The following is a 19,598-nucleotide window of genomic DNA, read 5'->3' as shown; positions in this document are numbered from 1 at the left end:
TTGATATGTTCCCTGACATTTCCCCATGCCATTTCCAATTGGGAATGTGACTGGCATTTAAAATACAATCTGATTGCTGCATAATGAAGTAATATTAAAACCTTTCTATATTATGCAAAGCTTGTCACTTTTCAGAGTGTATGAAGTCTTTTAAAGTTTTAAGCACAAGTAGGTGTTAAAAAATCCATGTGTTTAATATGGGTTTGTGGCTGCTAATTGAACTGTAAACCCATCTGTGCTTCAGAGCAGTGGCTTGAACATCTTGTTCACCCAAGGTAATCTCATTGTCAAGGAATATATTGTCTTTCACTGTTGGTTTTAGGAGGCATGCTGAAGTTTTGTGGTTTGGGAGACAGTGCAGTTAAATCTGCTACTCTGAGTATTTGTACATATATGCTTCCTATTAGAACATTATCATTTAAAAGAATGCACCAGTGGTCTCTGAATTTATCAAGTTACTGTGATTATCAAGAAAAACTGTGCTTTATTGTGTTCTGTAGGCTGCATTAATATATTTTTCTCTGTTTTCAGTTCTTTCTGTACCCTGTGACAATGCAGCAGTCGCCCTTCACCAGTGGGCATTGTGAAATGATGAGGCACTACCTTTCTGCAGGGTACGTGTTTATAAGGCTTCGAGGCCATTATTCCCTTGGCTAAGCTTTTGCTAAAAGCAAAGAGATAGGAGCCTTTTTGTCCTATAGCAATGCACAGATCTAAAATGAGGGAGGTAAGATTTATTTTCCTTGTCTGCTTTCTCACATAAGGGCTTGATATTCTTACACTCACATCAGTGAAACTTGGGAGTAATTCTGATGAGGTCAGTGAAGCTGTATGAGTATGCAGCTGGGGTAACTGGAGGCAGACAAAATGAAGCATAATTCATAGAATCACTGAATGGTTTGAGTTGGAAAGGGCCTTATACATGATCTAGTTCCAACCTCCCCACCATGGGTAGGGATACCTTTCACTAAAAAAGGTTACTCAGACCTGCATCCAACCTGGCCTTTAACACTGTCAAGGTTGAGGCGTTTACCACTTCTCTGGGGAACCTGTTCAGTGCCTAACCGCCCTCACATTAAAGAACTTCTTCCCAACATCTAATATAAACCTACCTTCTTTTGGTTTGAAGCCGTTCTCAATGTCCTGTCATTACAGGTCTTGACAAAGGGTCCCTCTCCTGCTTCCCTGTATCCTCCTTCAAATACTGCAAAGCTACTGTTAGGTCTTCACACAACCTGCTTTTCTCCAGGCAGAACAGCCCCACCTATCTCAGCTTGTGTCCTGTTATCCACTTCATGGCCCTCTCTGGATTTGCTCCAGCAGTTCCATGTTCTTATGTTGGGAACACCAGAGCTGGATGCAGCATTCCATCTGAGGGTCTCATAAGTGCAGAGTAGAGGGCCAGAATCCCCTTGCTTGCCCTGCTGGCCATACTGCTTTGGATGCAGCCTGGGATTCAGTTGGCTTTTTGGGCTGTGTGCACAAGTTGCTTGGTCATGTTGAGTTTTTTGTCAACTGTCACCACTCAGTGGTGGCTGAGGTTACAGAGAGTTGCAGTTCTCACTGCTGGATTGGGTCTGAAGGGAGAATAATTCTTGAGCTGAACTGAAGGGCTGGAAGAAGTTTCCTTTCTAGGCAGTGCATCCAGCACGTCATTGACTTACTGACCACTGTGGGAGGCATCATGTCTTCCTGGATTTCCTTGAAAATCTACTGTTGCTTCCCCCAGCCATAAATTCTCATGTTCAGCTGCATTCCAGATCTAATAATAAATAGAAACACTTTAGTAGGGTGGTGGAAGCTGTTTTGTGGATTTTACTGGATTAAAGGCTTTCTGATATGGTAACATAGGCTAAAGGCTTTTGAATCAAAATTGCTGCAAAGGAAGCTTTTAAATATATATTCTACATAAGGAGAAATAAACCCAAAATAAGCAAACTAGCTTCAGCTAGACACATGCAGAGAAAGCATCATCTTGAAAAGATTAGGCCATAGTCATCTTTGTAAATCCTTTTGTATCCATGTGAGGTGTCTAGTTTATCCTAGGAGCATCAGGGAGACAAATGGAGAAAGTAAACAGTGGAAGAAAAAAGCTGTCCTTTCAGTGCTGGGCTGGTTGATGAATTGTGGCTTTTTTGTTTGTGTAAAAAGTCAGCTAGAAAGTTGGATTATAGAGACTGCATAATAGTTGCAATGAAAAGTAGGAAAATGTCTCATGATTGCTGTGAATGTATAGTCCTTTGTCATGCTCTGATGTTTCTCTGATGGGGAATACAATATTGGGTGTATAAATTAGCTGTTAATTATTATGAAAATGTGCCTGTGCCAGACAGGCTGCTGAGTAGGTGATCTACATCTGCTTTGTGGTAGTTGCGAGTTACATTGTTTAATGCATTGGGAGAACTTGGTAATTGGAGCATAGCAATGTGGCCATTGGGGACTTGGGTGTAATGAACAATAAGGAAAGTGTTGTGTACTAGACGTGTCCCATTGTTCATAGTAGGGCTGTAAAAAGGAGAAGAGATGATCAACTGAAGGATGGGAAGGAGGAAGAAGTGATCAATAGGGGACATGCTTAACACACTTTTCTTACTGTAGTTAGTCTTGCTATTGCCTCCTTCAGTTGCCTGTTAATCAAGCAACTGACAGGTATTGGAACAGCAGCAGATCTCAGTCACCTATTCCTGACCTGTAGGTGTTCAAACCTCTATTTGCTTGTCAGCCAGCCACTTTCTGTGTCTTTTTAAAAATGTTAAGATGAATCACAGCTCTTTCCCTGAAGAAGAAATAGTGTCATTCCTATCTGGATACACTAATTACAAATTTTGGCCTTTTTCCCAGGCTGGCCACTCAAGTCTGTCCCAGTCACTGCCAGTCCATGGGCCTTTTCTGTAGCTGGTGAATATATGATACAACTTTATATGATAATTCCTGAAAACATGTATGATCCATATTCAGTAGCACAGAAGAGAATGTTTATTTGCTGGTTTTGCTGTTCAATTATATTCATTTTTTATTCATTCAATTATATTCATATTTTGTTTATTCATGTTCTAAAGTTTATTTTACATATTTTCTGTGTTATGAGGAATGAGTTATGTATTTATGTAATGCCTGGCACAGTGGCACTGTAAACATTGTGAAAAATGGAATATTTTTAAAATGTTTACGTATGTATATATGCATACATATATGAGACATATTAATACTGTTATATTTTAAAAGTATTAAAGGATCAGAAAGTGCATTTTCATGATACTGAGTCACACAGTGTATCTTCAGTCACAAAAATCCCCTAATTTTTTCTGTGTTTCAGTGCCATTTAAAAAAGTGTTTGGCTTTTGTATTTTCTTTCACTGTGGATTGGAAACTGTTCATGCCCTTATGTATTGTGGGGATTTTTGGAGGGGGAAAAAAAAAAGCCCTGTTATTAGAAGAAATAGTGTGTTAGATGAGGGTGTGCATCTGAGTTTTATTAATAAGCCTACATCTCCAGGTTTGCTGATTACTAGAGGCATCATGTTTTCAGATTTAAAATAGTGGCCCTGCTGCCTCTGTGCCTTGCAGCCTTGCATGAAGTAGTCTTGACAACTGGCAATCTTCTAGATAACTGCTAACAGCTCTTACTGACAAGTGCATGTCAGTGGTTTCTCCTCTGTGTCTCTTACTCTCTGACACTCTGCCTACACTGTCCATATTGGGGACTTGAGGGAGTTCTCTACAGAGAAACTACTACAGAGACATCTTAGAGACCCTGTGACATCAGAGGCAATTCCTTGGATACACAGAAACGAGGGTACTATTTCTACGCAATGCTTGACAGGCACTTAGTGTAGGGATGGGAAGGCAGCCTGGGCTTGAACATGTTAGTGGAGAGGAGTGTGGAGCACTGAGAAATAGGTGCTTCTAGCACTGATGCTGATACATTTATTTTAAATAAACCTGGTGGCAAAACACTTCCTGCTGTGATACTCTCAAGTACTGCATGGGAGAGGTTACGCTTCTGAATCTTTCTCACTTTACTTACAATATGATCCCTTTGGTCTGTATTACCTGCTGATTCTTAATGGTATGGTGATATATGTGGCTTGTTTTAATTTGCAGAGGGGCAGCAAAACGCTTTAAACAACTTATGACTCATTTAGTAAAAAGTCTAATCTGTGTCGGTGTAACACATTTAATGACTCTTGTGTGTGAACTGCAACAGACAGATCTGAGATGCAAAACATGTTATTTCTGGAGCAGAAGCTGTAGGGGTTGTGCAACTGCTGGGCTGCACTGGAAGCCTTTAGTGCTTTTCTTGACATTGTGTATGAGTTGTCTTCCAATTCATAACCCATTTATAATTACTTAATTTATACTTTATTTATAATTGGTTGTAGCATATTTATCTTAAAAAAATCAAGATCACAATTTAATTAATGGTGGACAGTGCCAGAGTTAAGTTTTCCAAGCTGTTTTGTATGTATCAGAATGCAGACTTTATTTACATAGTCACAAAATTTTTTCCCAGAAATTGTGCTTTGTTCAGTGTACTGCATAAGCAGTGCTCAACACCATTATGATTTTTCTTCTTTGTTCAGTGAACGTCTGTTGCACTCAGCTGGAGCATGTTCCCAAATATATAATTTATGGTTTTCTGCTCTGGTCATCACAGTATTTGGACTTGTCTTCAAGTATTCTAAATTTATCTGGTATTTGATTTTCACACACTTCCTTATACTTCACAGTATTAGTATTCTTCCTGGTCTATAGAAAGAAAACTGAGGCACATGCTCCAAACTCTATATGCTTCCATTTCCCTATACAATGTATAGTTTTAAGATAATGAATGCTGCTAGTGTGGAATGTCTTTTCCGTTATGTGCTTTAAAGAGTAAAATTACATACTGCACTTTTCCCCACTGGGTAAGCCTGATGGCTTAGGCCCAGCAGAATCCTAAATTTTCCTTGTATTTCCATCATGCATTGTTTTAAACATTCTCTCCTGCAATTGGAGATGCAGTGATGCTCCTAACTCCCACCACTGGTACTTTCCCAGTAAAAAATCAGGCCCTACAAATTTAGGGCCTGAATAGCCTGATCTTCCATAGGTCATCTCTGTGTCAAAGTTACTAATGAAAGTGGTACAAGAGAAATCACTGAACCATGGGGAGCAAGTGAAAAAGTGTCATGGTGTTCTAGAAGCACATTCATGACAAAATCATTTCCGCTAGAGAAGCCTCAAATATATTTGAGTCCATTTATTTGCATTGCAGAATGAACTTTCTGCAGAATGTTTTTATTGGGGAAGGTGTGTTCAGATTCTATCTACTGAAAAATCAGTGTGGGAGTTTGTATAAATACATGTGGTGCCTTACAGCCTGTAGGGGTAATTTCACCTTTGTTGCTGACTCCACCCCCAGTAACTGTTTGTAGGAACTGAAAAATTACCTAGAACAGGTTCTGGCTTAGAAAAAAAAAAAAAACAAACCATACATGTTGAATTTGGTTCAGCTGTGAAATTCTGGAAGATTACAGCTATTCCAAATTTATCTATGGGGCACAACAAAGATCTAGATTGCCCTTTAGCCAGTTTATCATAAAAATGAACTAGTTTCAAAGTGAAGAAACATTTAAATGCTCTCCTGTCCTCCTTTGCTTATGCTTAACTGAACTTAGGCAGGGAGAGAGGTTAGCTAGTTAAGAAACAAAGGACTTGTCCACATTCAGAGGGATTGAAAATCGACAAGAGCCTTCACCATGAGGTTATTGCTGGTAGATCTCAAGAGCAGGCTGATACTGAAAAGTGTGTAAAACTGATACTCCTGACATAAGAATGTCTGAAGTTGGTGAGAGGGACCATAGCTGGAAGAAAACAATTGTCTTTAGAACTGGAATTGGCAAATTCAGGCCTTGCTGCTTTTGCATCAGACATGGCATGAACATTGCTGATTTTCTCTGTGCTGGTTCTTAATGCAGCTGAGTGTCAGAGTAAAACTTTGTTGGACAGCATGGAAGGACAACAGTTCTGGAAAACTTGTGCTATACATAAAGAACATGTTATCCCTGTTTGGCAGTAATTCAAGTTATTCGTAATGCTGCTGTATACAAGAGTGAATTTGCTGCTTTTATTAAGCTCTGTATCATTTCTGTGGAATGAATAATAAGTAGATAGTATTCATTTTTGCAGACTGGCAATTTGTTTAACCAGGTTGCCTTCTTGACTGTGTAACTTGAGTATCATTGATGTTAGTGATACTACACTGGTGTATCTGGAAAAAGAAATAAGGGCTTTGGGACTGCAACTTGTCAAAGGTCAGTCAGTCAATGTGTACAAATGCTGAGTTTAGAACACAGCCTGATATCCTGTGCCCATAATCTCTACCTCATACCTCAGTGGTTTAAAACCTGTGCCTCTCAGATAATTGTTGTCTGGAAGCTAACTTAGTTGATAGTGTTTATTTCTAGATAAGTAAAGGCATATTGTCTTTGCACTCCTTGTCTCTCACACACACACTTCTCTCATTGTGACCAAAACTATTGCTGAATGATGTGGTGCCATTTTAGATGACCGTCTCAGTTAAATCAGCTAAGGGTCAGGGGCTGGCCTACAAAGGAATTTTTTAAACTGGTTGTATTAATGAATTGCAAACTGTATCATCAGTTGCGGCTTTCTCATTGCCCTAGTCACACAGTTTCTCCTTGCTTAGTATCTCTCTGTGGTAAAGCTAAGCCAGCATAAAATAGGAACATAGGCAGGATTCTGGGAACACATGATGTGTGAATGTTTCTTCAAAAGGTTTGTAACAGGCCATGCTATACCCCTAGTCCTGCCCCTTGCGTTCTCATCACTGAACCATTTTTAAAATCCTGGATCTGTCTCACCATTTTTTCCACTATTACGCCAGCCCTATTTGTAGTTTCCCCACCTGTTACTGTGTGTATTGCTCCACAACTTCAGTGTGCCAAGACTGACTGCAGTGTGATATATATAAATTACAATGTACTTTTCCCAGTTTTTCCTTTGCCCACTTCTAATCTGTGCAAAGCATCTATCAAAACTTCTGATATTATTTAGTCCATGATCTAGTCTGTCTTTTTGAGTTGCACCTACCCTGACAATAACTGTTAAACCAAAAAGATACCCTCAAGAGCCTAGCTCAAGGGATAAGGGACTTCAGCTGTCATGGTTCCTTATGACTAGAAATGCATCAGAATGTGAAGTCTGAGGGCTCTTCTCATTCATCAAAGAGACGATCTTGTGCAGTGCTGCCTGGTAGTGCCTTCACTAGAGGGTTTGCCCAGCTATGTTACACCTTTCAGCACTCGCCTTACAGTTTGTGATTGTTACTATGTATCACAGTACTTCCTAGTGACTCTGGCAGAGACCAGATGTTGATTGATTCCTACTGCCCTGAACCCTCTCTGAGAACCAGGGCCATCTTCTGTGCAGGATGCAGGGCTCTAAGTATGGCCCTACAAACAGTGGGCCAGGGTACAAGGGACCCTAAATCCCTGAAATGCTAGACTGATGCTAGGGATGTTTGGGTGCAGGCCACACACAGTCAGGAGAGGTGAACACGGAGGTGCAGGATGTGTGATAGGTAAAGCACACTGTAATCATAATTGTTGTGTGGATTCCTCAGGGCTTTTAGACATCAAAGCCTCTGCTCATGAGAATTCTTTTCTAGGTGGACATTAGGGACCAAAGGAAGCATTGCTGACACAGTTTCAGAGATGGCAGAGTGGCACGATAAGCTCGTTTCTCTCAGTGAGAGTAGTCTAACAAGCTAACAGATTTTTGGGAAAATTTTACCTGAATTGACTTGCTCAAGGTCACATAAGGGCATCTTGAGCTGGCATGGTCACACCATGTCTCAGCCCCGTGATTTTCCTTCCGCACAAAGGGTTGGCAAAAGCCGGTGATGTCAGTGCAGTCAGCATTTTCTCCATACCCCTGAAGCCCAAGCTATGCTTTGGTAGTATTTGTTGGTCCCATAAATGTTTCTTGCTACACTTCATCCATGGCTAAATACCAGGGACAGAGTAAGTTGTCTCTATATATAGCTGATGAAACACTTTGGGGTCTTCTGACAATGACAGTTGTTACTATGAAGCCAGCAAATGAATTTTTTTCTGTTCTTTCTTAGTTTTTATTTCCAAATCTGTCATTGGAAATATGTTTTAAAAAATAATTAGCTACTGTCTAAGTTTATATCACCATGTATGACTAGCATGGAGATTTTTCAGAGTCAAAGTTTGTGCCTCTTGGTGCTAAATGTGGGAGGGCTAAATATGCTCAGTGCCCACAGTGCTTTTCCTTAGCTCAGAGAAAATCAGGGATTGGTTCCCAGATGTATGACTCTGTTGGCTTCTTTCTTTCTGTTTTTCTTAGGTATGTGTTGGTTTCAGAAATATTAAGTGAGTTTAAAGTTTATTCATGCTACCTTTACAAAATTAATTACTTGTTTTTTTTTTTCTTACAATATAGTGTGTTTCTTACATTGAAGAATGCATGTTATATTTATTGTATGGCAAAAAAAACCCAAAAAACAAACCCCAAAACACCTCTAATAAATGATGAATGCATTTTATAACACACCTTACCTTTCTGCTTAGCTTTGTTAGGGAAATGTATGCATAATTTTTAACAGAATCCAACATTTTGGCCCAATCTAAATAATAATTTTCTTAAATAATTCAGATTTTTGTTGGTTGAGCTTTAAACTAGTGGGTATTTGCTACAAGCAAAAATATATTTCATGTACAAGTGACAGTTATGGCATGCTTTGAAAAGAAAAGGCTTTTTGATCCCTGTTTTAAAATTCTATGAACAGTTTATGCAGAAGAATAGTCACTTTGAATTTATTTTCTTTTACTTTTCATTGACTTCTTTCTTGAGAAAGCATCCTACCGTTCTTTTTCACAAAGACTGTGACTAGGACAAGATGATTACTTAAAGACTCAATGGCTGATTGAGCTCTCGTAAGATTCTTTATTTTCCTGTGGCCTTTCTGAGACAGTTTTGGCAGATATGAACGATTGTGTTCTTACACAGAAGTGTTACAGCTGAGAACTAATGGTGGCCATTTCCATGTCATTTGACTGTTTCACAGGCAATTATTTAAGTACAGAAATCTGGCTCATTTCTTATTCTAGATCTCATTAAGTTCAAATAGAAGGATGATCTGGTGAAACACTCTTGCAGTGTTCAGCATTTTTTGAAGTTTTAATAAAAGTTGTCAATTTATTCTACAATTCTGTGAGAGGAAAGTGTAAGAAACATGTTGAATGATTGAAGATCTGAGAAACAGTAGAAATGCAAAGGACAGAGTTCTTGAAAGAATGATATGGTGGCTTTTGACAAGTAAATGAATGTTAAATATAAACTCTGTGAAAACCTTCAATTTCATTAAGAAGAATGATAGAGATTAATATCCTTTAGGTAGAAACGCCCCTTGATTCTCAAGGAGCTTCATGCAAAGCATACCAGAAGGCCTTTACTTGGGTGGTACTCACTTGTGTGAACTCACTGACCTGCTGCTCCTAGGAAAGATCTGCCCTTTTGGTGCTCCTCATGCATGGGAAGTGATGCCTGTTTGCCATAATGTTCTCCTGGGTTTAAGGCACCATTCTCCTGGGTAGGCTCTTACTAGTGTATGTTAGCATGTACAGCTGCACATCTTCTGCCAAATAAAAGACAAAAGTAGTTGACAATTCAGCTCTGCCATCTCTGCTCCTGATCTTCCCCCTGCCACCTTATTCTTTCTAATCTGTTTGGCAATCATGAATATTCTTTTGTCTTGCCTCATTGTAAACCTGTGTCATTTCTGCCTTAAATATACTTGCTGACTATCAGGTGCCTTGCCATGTCAACTTAAGATTCCCGGTTCCTATAGTTCATTGTGTTTCTTTTTCTCTCTTTAAGGCTTTTGTCCTTTCTTCCCTGCTCAGGTTGCTTATTTCTTTTTTTGTTTTATTTTCATTCTCTTTAGGCACACATAGTTCATGGCTATGCAACTCTGCCAGCTATATTTGGGAATAGTCCTAACCTACCTTGGGTGTGAGAAGAAGTTAGGTGAAGCAAACTGCTTTATTCATAGTACTGTGCTAGGCACAGCTTTCCTATTCTCTTGTTGAGCTGAAAGAGGCAGCTCCCTTTTCACTTCACGTTTGGCTCTCTTTCCAGTACAGACCTCCATTCATATGCTTCTCATTACCATCCACAGAGTTTATAAAATTAAATTAAAGTAGTAAACAAAATACCACATACTCCTCCTAAAGCTCCATCTATAAATATCTCCCCTGCCTACTCATGCTGTCTGATTAAGAGGCAGTAAGCAGTTAGTTAGAGAACCTAAAGCAGGTCAGATTCCATCAAGATAGGCAGGATTTTTTTTTTTTAAAAATGGGGCTACTCCATTTAGCTTCCTGTTTCATCGGTAAAAAGCCCAATGTTCCCAAAATGCGTACTGACAATGTTGAAGGCTCCTATTTTGACATTTTCAGAATTAAAAAAGAAAAAAGATTAAAAAAAGATTTTTCATTCTGAAATATTTTTTGATCCAAAATGAACTAATATAACCTAGCCAAAGTGGATCTTGAAACATGTGCTTTTTTAAAATTTCTCAGACTAGCTGAGGGATGCTATAGTTCTGGCTGTTGGTTCCTAGGAACAATGAAGGCATTTTTGCTTTATTTGCTTTGTTATCAAGTAGTGTTTACCTATGTACCAAGTAAAACATGGAAAAATGAACAGTACCTTTGCAGCCGTGGCTAACTGTATTTTGAGAAAATCCAGTTATTTTATGAAAAATGTAATAACCTTCTTTAAGAATTCTAGAAAATTTGGGTAAAGTGTCCTTTGATTTCTAGGAATCTAGACATGAGTCTGATTCTAGTCCTAATCCACCGTGTGATTGGATATTCTTTGTCAAAGAAATTCTTTGCCAAAGCACCTCAGTTTTTATTTCATGACTGAGGTGGGCACCTTGGCCCATATTACAGGGTTGGGACCAACAAATAAAATGTGGGTTGTAGCTAATACCTCCTTGTATGAAGCCATCAGTACCTGTAAGGCTCACCTGTACTGCACAGTGGGGACTGGTGCAGAACCATTTCCATCCATGCAGATCACCAGACACGCCAGTGCCAGGAAAAGGTACAAAGCTGGTTGCAATGGCTCCCTTCTAACGAGGGAGCGTGTGGAAGGTCGCAGGTTTCATCACTGCAGGAGAGCTCTCTGCATGGGGGACAGCTCTGGGTCACAGCATTACAATTTATGCGTGTACTTCTAGGAGTCCTCTGACTTCTTCCTGCATTTCCTTTAGAAACTTCTCCTGCGCTCTATATAGCTAATAAGAAGAAATGGTTTTACTGACTTTGAAGGCTTGAATTATCATTTAAGTGATTGCAGTTAGACTTGTATTGAAAATCAAAGGTGACTACCAAGGTAGAAAAATAAACCACACGAGTTACACCAGCATACATATAATGTGTACACACATGGATTGTTGTTTTGTAATTACTATTTGATCCTGTCTCAGAGTATCCTAAGAGAATGCTCATCTATTTGAACAAAAAAAAGCTAAGCATAGCATTTGCTTTGTTATGTAGATAGAAGTGCAGCAACCTTGAGAGTATTTGCACTGAGCAGGTGAAAAGCATGTGGTTTTGTCTGGCTGCTTAGATTTGGAATTTCATTTTTAGACTGTTTATCTCACAGTATGTACATCAGTCTTCAGAAGTTCAGCTTGCTATTATTGCATGATTTGTTGCAATTGTCTTCTGAATTCTAATTTGCAACCTTAGTGCTGCATTTACGAAGTCTTTTTGAGCTGAGGAGTAGTATTTTCTGTGCATGTGTGCATACTTTTCTGTATTGCTTGGAGTTAAGGGATAGAAGGTGAACTGGAAGAAAATAGCACTTTAGTTAGCAAAGTGAAATGGAGGGCATATGCTGTCTAGGTGTAAATTGTCCTGCTTATTCATTCCCATTGGCTTGGGGACGTACTGAGCCTTTAATGAGCACAGTTTAACTTTACACCTGCTTTTGAAAGTTACGGCTTCCAAAAGCTCAGCTTTGGGTGAGCATTTTCATTTTCTAGGTGAGGTTGGTATTGTATTCAGTGTGGACACCGCTAGAGAAGATGACCTTGGCTGATGATAGGTACAGGCGTTAATGACAAGCTCCATGAAGAACGTAGTAAACTTGCCAATTCCCAGAAGAAACATTGTTGCCAAAGCAAGTGAAATGAGAGGGCACGGAAGATACCAGACATGCTTGCCGGGATGCTTGATCTCAGCGCTATCCTTTGAGATTTTGCCCCGTGCAAAGCACGGGCAAATGGTTGCTGCCACACACTTGTAAAATTACTGGTTCCACGGAGCTTTGTATGTGCTTCTTGGTGCCTGCTTTTGGATTTACTGAGCGTGTTTTTTGGCAAAAACACGTGTGTTGCTTTTTAAAGTTGTGTTTCCACGTTGTCTGGTTAACTCCACACCTATTTCCACTGGAAAACGTTCTATCGCTTGGGTGTCCTTGCTGGGCTGGGTCGTGTAATCCTTAATCTGAAAGTGCGAAGCGGCTCAAGGCGGGACACGGACTCGGACTAACGCTCGGCAGTGTCGAACCGCATTAGCAGATGGTAGGCGGGCCTTGGGGAGCAGGAATACGTGTCAGTAAGAGAGAAACAAACCAAAACAAAGGACAGGTATGTATGAGGCTGGAAGCGCAGACGGCGGGCATTCCGGTCAGCCGAGCCGGGCCGCGGCGCCGAGGGGCGCAGCCCCCGCCGCGCTCGGCAGCGCTGCCCGCCCGGGGCCCGAGCGCCACGTGACGGCCCGGCGGGGATAATAAGCGGCGGCACGGAGCCGCCCCGGGCTCCTCCGCAGGGTCAGCCGCAGGGACCGGCAGCAGCAGCGGGCAGGGACAGGACACAGGGAAGGAAGGTCATCACAGGTCAGCACCTACCTGGCAGCTTCAGCCTCTGCTCTCAGCAAGATTAGTCAATATTCATTCCCTGTCACCTTGCAAAAAGGAAAAAAAAAAAGAAAAAAGGAAAAAAGACACTGCTACCCACAACCTCTCAGCAAGTACACTAAACTTAAATCGTAGAAGAAGCCACAGCAGCTGAAGCTGATCCCTGGGTAGCATGAATAGCATGAATCAGATAGAAACAAACATGCAGTACACCTACAACTACGAAGAGGATGAGTACATGACCCAAGAAGAAGAATGGGACAGGGATCTTCTCCTGGACCCAGCATGGGAGAAACAGCAAAGGAAGGTCTGGAAATAATGTGTATCTGTCTGTGTGCTTCTGTGTGGAATGATGCCCTATCTTACTGCCATGCCGTGTCTGGAATTGTCGGGGTTCTAATAAAATATATTTTACATTGTATAAACCATTTATATAATGTACAGTAGCTACGCCATATTTTTAGTATACAGCATTCCATTTTTTAATTCTTAAGTGAAACCTATGTCAGATGAAAATAATTCATGGGAGTCAGGAGGCTATTTTTGTATTGCATTGCAAGTATTCTATCAGTACCTCTAGATTTATGTATAAGAATTTCAGTAACTTTTAACTTCACTTCCTGGGTCTTCCTATTGGAAAGCAGACTAAATTGATGTGTGTGCCTGATTGATTTTCAAAAATAATATATTGAAATTATAAACCGAGATGAATGAGATGGTTCAAAATTAGTGTGCAGAAAACTTTTCAGTATTTCTGACAGCAGACTGAGAAGTCATTTTTGAAATTGTGATCTTGCAAGTCAGCTCTTATTAGAATTTATTATTTATCTCCATTCTGACTGAATGACCTGACAAGGAAAATATTGCCTAGAAATATATCCAGGCTATATTTGGAAAACTGTATGTCATGATTACATTCCTATATGCCAGTTCACTGTCTGGAAAAAAAAAAAAAAAGAACCCAACATGTCTGTAAACTCCTTGGAATACACAGTTTAGAAGAAATGCTTCTTGCCTTGTAGGTGTAAGAAAACTATTGAGCCACCAAGTACTGCCCATGTTCTTTTTCTGAACATAGGCAGAAATTATGATCCCAGCAGCAGTCACATCAATGCTTTGTAATTTAGTAATATTTGCAATATCTAGTTTCATAAAATTAAGTTTTAAGTAGCATATGGAAAAGAAAGATGAAATAATGCAAAGGATTTATTGCTTCCTAATTTAAAAGGTGATATTGAAGTCACAGCTGACAGATCAGGGATTAAAAGGTTATCTGCTGGTTACAAGAATGAAAAAAAGGGAGGGAGCGAGAGACAGTGCTCTGGACAATAAGGTTGAATATGCCTTTTGCATAGATGAGCAGCTTAAGTAGAAGGTGCCAATTTAGATCTAGTGACAGTCTGTCCCACTGTTACAGCTTCTATAAAAGCTAAACTATAAAAGTGTAATTATAAAAGTTAGGGCTGTTAGAATAGTTGGGGCCAGTGGGTTTGCTTTTCCATTAAAATTTGTAGAAGCAATATTTTCCCCTCAGATTTAGCTTGTAGCCTTTTTCCTTCTTTTATTTTTAGCCGGTTTTGTTCATTTTCTTAAATTCATACCTGTTCAGATCCTGCTGTATAAGGATAAGGGGAGAAGTTCTGCTCTAAGTTGAAGTTCACTTTTCTTGACCTACCAGCTGCTGCAACTCCTAACGAATAATTAAGTTGTACTCATCAACACTGGCATTTGTTTTAATTTGGCACTCTTCAGATGGTGAACTATACTTTCATGTTTTATAATGAGAATGAAAATTAGTGCTAAAGTGCTTTAGTGATTTGAAACTGCTCAGCTGTAAGAGGTTGTGTTACATCTGATTAGGATTCAATTGTCCAGTATTTCAGAGAAGGCTGTTTTCAATAGAAAATGGGCAGGTTACTAGATACTAATGCCCTCTAATGCAATTTTTCTTCAATGCAGATAAATGTTAAAAAGTAATGAGAGTTTGGATTAGGTTATTAGATTCTTTTAATGAGTCTCTTGATTTTTACAGTAAAGTGGGGAGCAATTAAACTGCATTGAAAATTTTATGTTTCCATTCCTCTGAACAAGCAGTACTTCAGCAGAAAGTCAAATTTCCACACTGTCAAATTAAAGCAGTCTCTGCTTTGCTTCCATAGAGTAGAGAGTGTGGTTTTGCTACTTAATGTTGTCAGTTCCCAGGGTTTAGTTTTAATATTAATGTGATAAAATAAAATAAAATTCAAATAAAATTTACAAGAGGGGATCCTTATTCTTCATCTTGGAAAGAAATCTGAATTTATTATTATGTGAAAAATAAGTACTCACATGATAAAGGGCCTGATAAACTTTGTAGAATGTCAAGGCTTCTATCTTTTCCTAATTTGTGCTAAGACAGTTGCAGAAAGTGCTTTCTTAGTTTCCTTATTCATTAGGAGAAGACTGCAAGTACATGGGCACAGATCTTTGTTCTGACTGGTAATACAATATTCAGAAGTGATCTTGGTGGAGCCCTGGCAGTTGGCAGCATATATTTTCTATTAGACAGTCTTGGAACAAACCAAAAATAAATGCCATTGTTTCTATTGTGGGCTGCCCTCCCCAGACTTGCCATTTCAGTGATATGCCTGGTATGAAATCTGTCAACAGATGCTGGTAACACATGATGACGTCCATAGGATTACAATGGAGGTGATGCCTAATTATAACCATGGTTCGTAGAATATTATGGTCTGCTGTAATCCAGGTTCCTTGGGGGTCGCAGATGTCCAAAAATGCATGAAAAACACTATAGGAAGGAAAGCTGAGTTGTAGTTTAGCACTGTCTCTCTGAATGTGAACAATTTAAATGAGTTAGTTGAGGTAACATTTAACCTGTGTCAGTTCAGGATATCAAGAAAATGCAACAATTTGCCCATTTTTGCATTAGGCGCTCTTGGCAAAACTTAAATATGGCTGGGCATTTCAGACAGCAACTTTAAAGAAAGCAAAAATTGTATTTTGGATGGACATGCTGTCTACTGTAGAAAATAATTGGAGCACCATGGCCTTCGTGTCTTTTGAATATATAGATGTGTACCATAAGAAACTTCCGAAGTCTGCTCCTTGATCCACTACACTTCCACTGCCCATGTGTGCTAAAACGGCAGCTGAAAGATCTATGGATCTATGGGCCCCTTTTTTCTTCAGTACTACACAGAAATAGAAAAGTATTGGAAATTAGAAAGTCTGGCCAGAGAGGGTGGGATTATTTTCTTCATTCTGCTCTGTAACCCTAGACAAGGTCAACTCACCTCTGACCTCAGTTTTCTCACTGGGAGAAAGGGGACAGCAGTGATATTTGTAAGAACTGGTAGAAGTGGTTTGTTCTACGGTCTGTCAGACTAGAGATCAGCTGTCTTTTATTCCTTACCCTGCTGGACCAGAGTGGAAGTGGAAATCATACTAGCTTATAATGGAAGACTTAAAACATAATTTCTCTTTTCCTCATAATAAATTTATTTCTTAAGTTTTCAAGACAAGTTCAAGACTCCACAAACCTTTTCATTTTCCCCACCCTGTATCTCAGTAGAACTAAAAGGAACATAAGGAAATGCAGTGTCCCTTAGCTTAGGAAACCAAGCACAGCAATGCTACTTCAAATGCACACACACTGTATTTTTTGCAATGTTTTTGATCTGCCAACACTGCTTGGTGGGCCATGTGTTTAATGTGGCTCTTGCTTATTTGCAACTTTTGCTATAAGTAATTATAAGAGTGGGTGTGCTTTTTAAAATTTTGACATGAAATGTGGTTTGTTAGACTTCCAAGGAAGGTTGTGAAACAAGTGTGTTCCCTTTTTCAGGACAGTTGTATTGTATTGTAAGACATTAAACTGAGCTCACGTATTTAACATGTGCCTTCAGCAGTCATAAAAATATGTCTGACACTATTGCCCTAACGCATGTAAGGAAAGAACTGGGAACATGTTCCTTGCCTTACTGACATTGTTGTAGATGAATGATCTTATTCTAACTTGCTCTGTAGCCCTGGTACCACTTCTTTGTTAATGCAGAAGGGTTTTAATGTAGATGCCAATGTAAATGATGACCATTTGGATGGGGTATTTATACTGGTATAAAATAAACAAGATGATTTAAAATATTTATTTACCTTGATATTGCCCTCTTTCTGAATGCAAATCTACTTGATAACACTGAACGTCGTGCATGAGTGAGGACTGTGGAAAATATTCTTAAGGAAAAAAGCTGTGTCTTTTCAGTCTTCAGCACTGCATATCAGATTACTTTTCCAGTGTGACCCATAAGGATTTATATGCATTACCTCCTTTGGCTGGTAATATAACTCCTGTTGTCCTTGCAAGCAAAAAAAACCTCCAAAAAAACATTTGGAAGTCATGTGTATGGCAAATTATTTGGCAGGACCCATCAGAACTATGGATTATGGACAATGTTCTTATTTTTCTTATGTTGCTGCAGCTTTATTAGGTTCAGCAGATCTGAGAGGTTCATTGCAGCCTGAAAGAGAAATTGACCTTGTGTTCAGTCTGACTTCAGAGTCTATAAATAGAGTTACAGTCAGTATCCTGGATTTACTCTAACGTTTGCTTGCTCTTCTATGGATGGAATCTAAGTTGCTTTCTTATCAGAAACCTCTTCCTGTAAGAATTCTACTGGTGGGTGAGAAGACAGATATAGTGGAAAGGAACAACTTCATTCTTCACTGGGCAAGAAAAATAAGCAAGGATGAATGAATGAAAAATGAGTATAAGACAGAAAAGGGTTGGCAGGAGAGGCTGGATGCCACCAGCAAAATTAAGTTCTACAGAACCACTTCTCATAGATTTACAGGCTCCAGATTGAAATTGCTGTGGAGAATATAACTATATCCTCAATATGTGGAGGGCATTCCAGCCTAGGTCTTCCTTTTTTACTGAGATTATCTGGAAATAAAATTGGCTTGGGTTTTGTTTTGTTTGGTTTTTTTTTTTTTGTTGTTGTTGTTTTTTGGGGGGTTTTTTTTGTTTGTTTTGTTTTAAACCATGTAAAATTCTTTCCTTGAATAATGAGCCTTGGGGTTAGGCCCGCATGGCAGACACAGAAACCACCACTAGAGGGTTTTTCCTGAGGTGGCACTTTTTACCCACTTGGAATACCAGTGCGATTGTTGAGAAGGCACGGATTCCCCTCTGCAAGTGAGCAACATGAGCAGGGTCTGGACATGAACGTAGGAGATGTGAGGAAGCGAAAGGTCCTCTCCTTTCTAAGAGAGTATGAACTTTTCATTGCCTATTGCTAGTACTAACCTGTTAACAGTTGCATATTTCTTATAAAGAGGATATTTCTTATGAAGAGTTGAGTAGCTTTAGAACTACTTTCAAGAGGGGATTGAATATGCCAGGAGGAAAATCATCCAGAGTGAAAAACAGAATGATAATGGAAAAAACATGTGCCACAGTAGCATATGCTATTTCATATGCTGTGTCCTACACTGCGGTTCTTTCCCTCCTTTACCTTTTATGCAGATAATTAGGATTATGTAGGTGAATTGGGAATTCTGTTGGCTGAAACGCAGGATTTTCTGTTAGTGTTAATAGTTAAAAAGTGCCATCAATTTCACCTTCTTTAGATTTTTTCCCTAGTGTTCAGCAAGTATTTGGCTGTCTTGTATAGAATAGCAATGTCTTGCCAAAGGACACACGTTACTGTAGACACAGAGTGCACCTTATGAAACATAGGTTTCAGCATTCCAAGGCCAAATGCTCCTCTTTCGGGTGCATCAAGAATTTTTTTTTTTCAAACAGTAGATGTCAAAAGCTCTAGCATTAAGAACACACAAAGAACATCTCTTGTTTTCTTTTAAATCCTATGTGCATTCTCAGTGGGAGATGGCCCCATAGAAGGTCTGCTGAGAACTTTGTAGTTGATAGACAAACATATTTTTTTCTACAACAGCATGTCTTGATTTCTCAACATATACTGTAACTGTCCCAAGTATTAGACACTGATGCAACAGAAAGCCATGGAGTGGCAATTTCTTTTATCCTATGAAGAGTTGCCATGAGAGCAGAAGGAGTCTCTGCAGATATAGGGAATGTGTTTATGGCCTGTTCTGTACAATTTGCCTCTTAGAGATTAGTGCTTTTTAAAATAGTAACATGTTAAATTCCTCTTGCTGATGTTACTTGTGTGGAATGGTGCTTGAGAGAAGCATGCTGAAAGGATAGTGGAATGGTCATATTTTGTCTTGGAAACTGTCAATAAGGTGTGCAGCCCTGAATACTGTGGTGCTGGTAAATAAAGGAAAAAAATCAAAGAAAACTATTATGAAATTCACTTTACAGGAAATGATTGTGTAGGTACTTTGTTTGAATGGGAAGGTTTTCTTTACCAGTACTGAGAGAAATCAATCAATATTATGTTTTCTATTTAAACTCAAGTGAACCTCTCAATGTTGACCCATTCCAGGCTCTGTATGCTTTTAAGTGTTGTCAAATTAATAATTCCTACAGACTCACTTTAGCTGTTAATTTCCATTGACCCCCAAATATCTGCCAGCAACAGATTATGAAAAGAAATTATCAGAACCATTTTATAATGGGAAGCAAAGGCTACCTGCTTCCTTTACTCATAGAT

At 39.2% G+C, this 19,598-nt stretch overlaps 1 protein-coding gene across 7 annotated transcripts in view; it reads left to right on the top strand.

Annotated features, from left to right (window-relative positions):
- Positions 1 to 12,899: 12,899 nt before the first annotated feature.
- ACTN2 (actinin alpha 2) overlaps positions 12,900 to 19,598 on the top strand; it is a 67,586-nt gene continuing 60,887 nt past the window's right edge. For all 7 annotated transcript variants that reach the window (XM_068185003.1, XM_068185001.1, XM_068184999.1 and 4 more), the window contains exon 1: positions 12,900 to 13,270. In XM_068185003.1, the coding sequence (XP_068041104.1) occupies positions 13,136 to 13,270 (135 nt within the window). In that variant the 5' untranslated portion in view covers positions 12,900 to 13,135. The remainder of the gene's footprint in view (positions 13,271 to 19,598) is intronic.

The sequence above is a fragment of the Anomalospiza imberbis genome, chromosome 3 (genome assembly GCF_031753505.1).
Source record: "Anomalospiza imberbis isolate Cuckoo-Finch-1a 21T00152 chromosome 3, ASM3175350v1, whole genome shotgun sequence".
Classification (NCBI taxonomy): Eukaryota; Metazoa; Chordata; class Aves; order Passeriformes; family Viduidae; genus Anomalospiza; species Anomalospiza imberbis.
The sequence above is the reverse complement of the archived record's forward strand: the minus strand, read 5'-3'. Positions and strand labels throughout refer to the sequence as shown.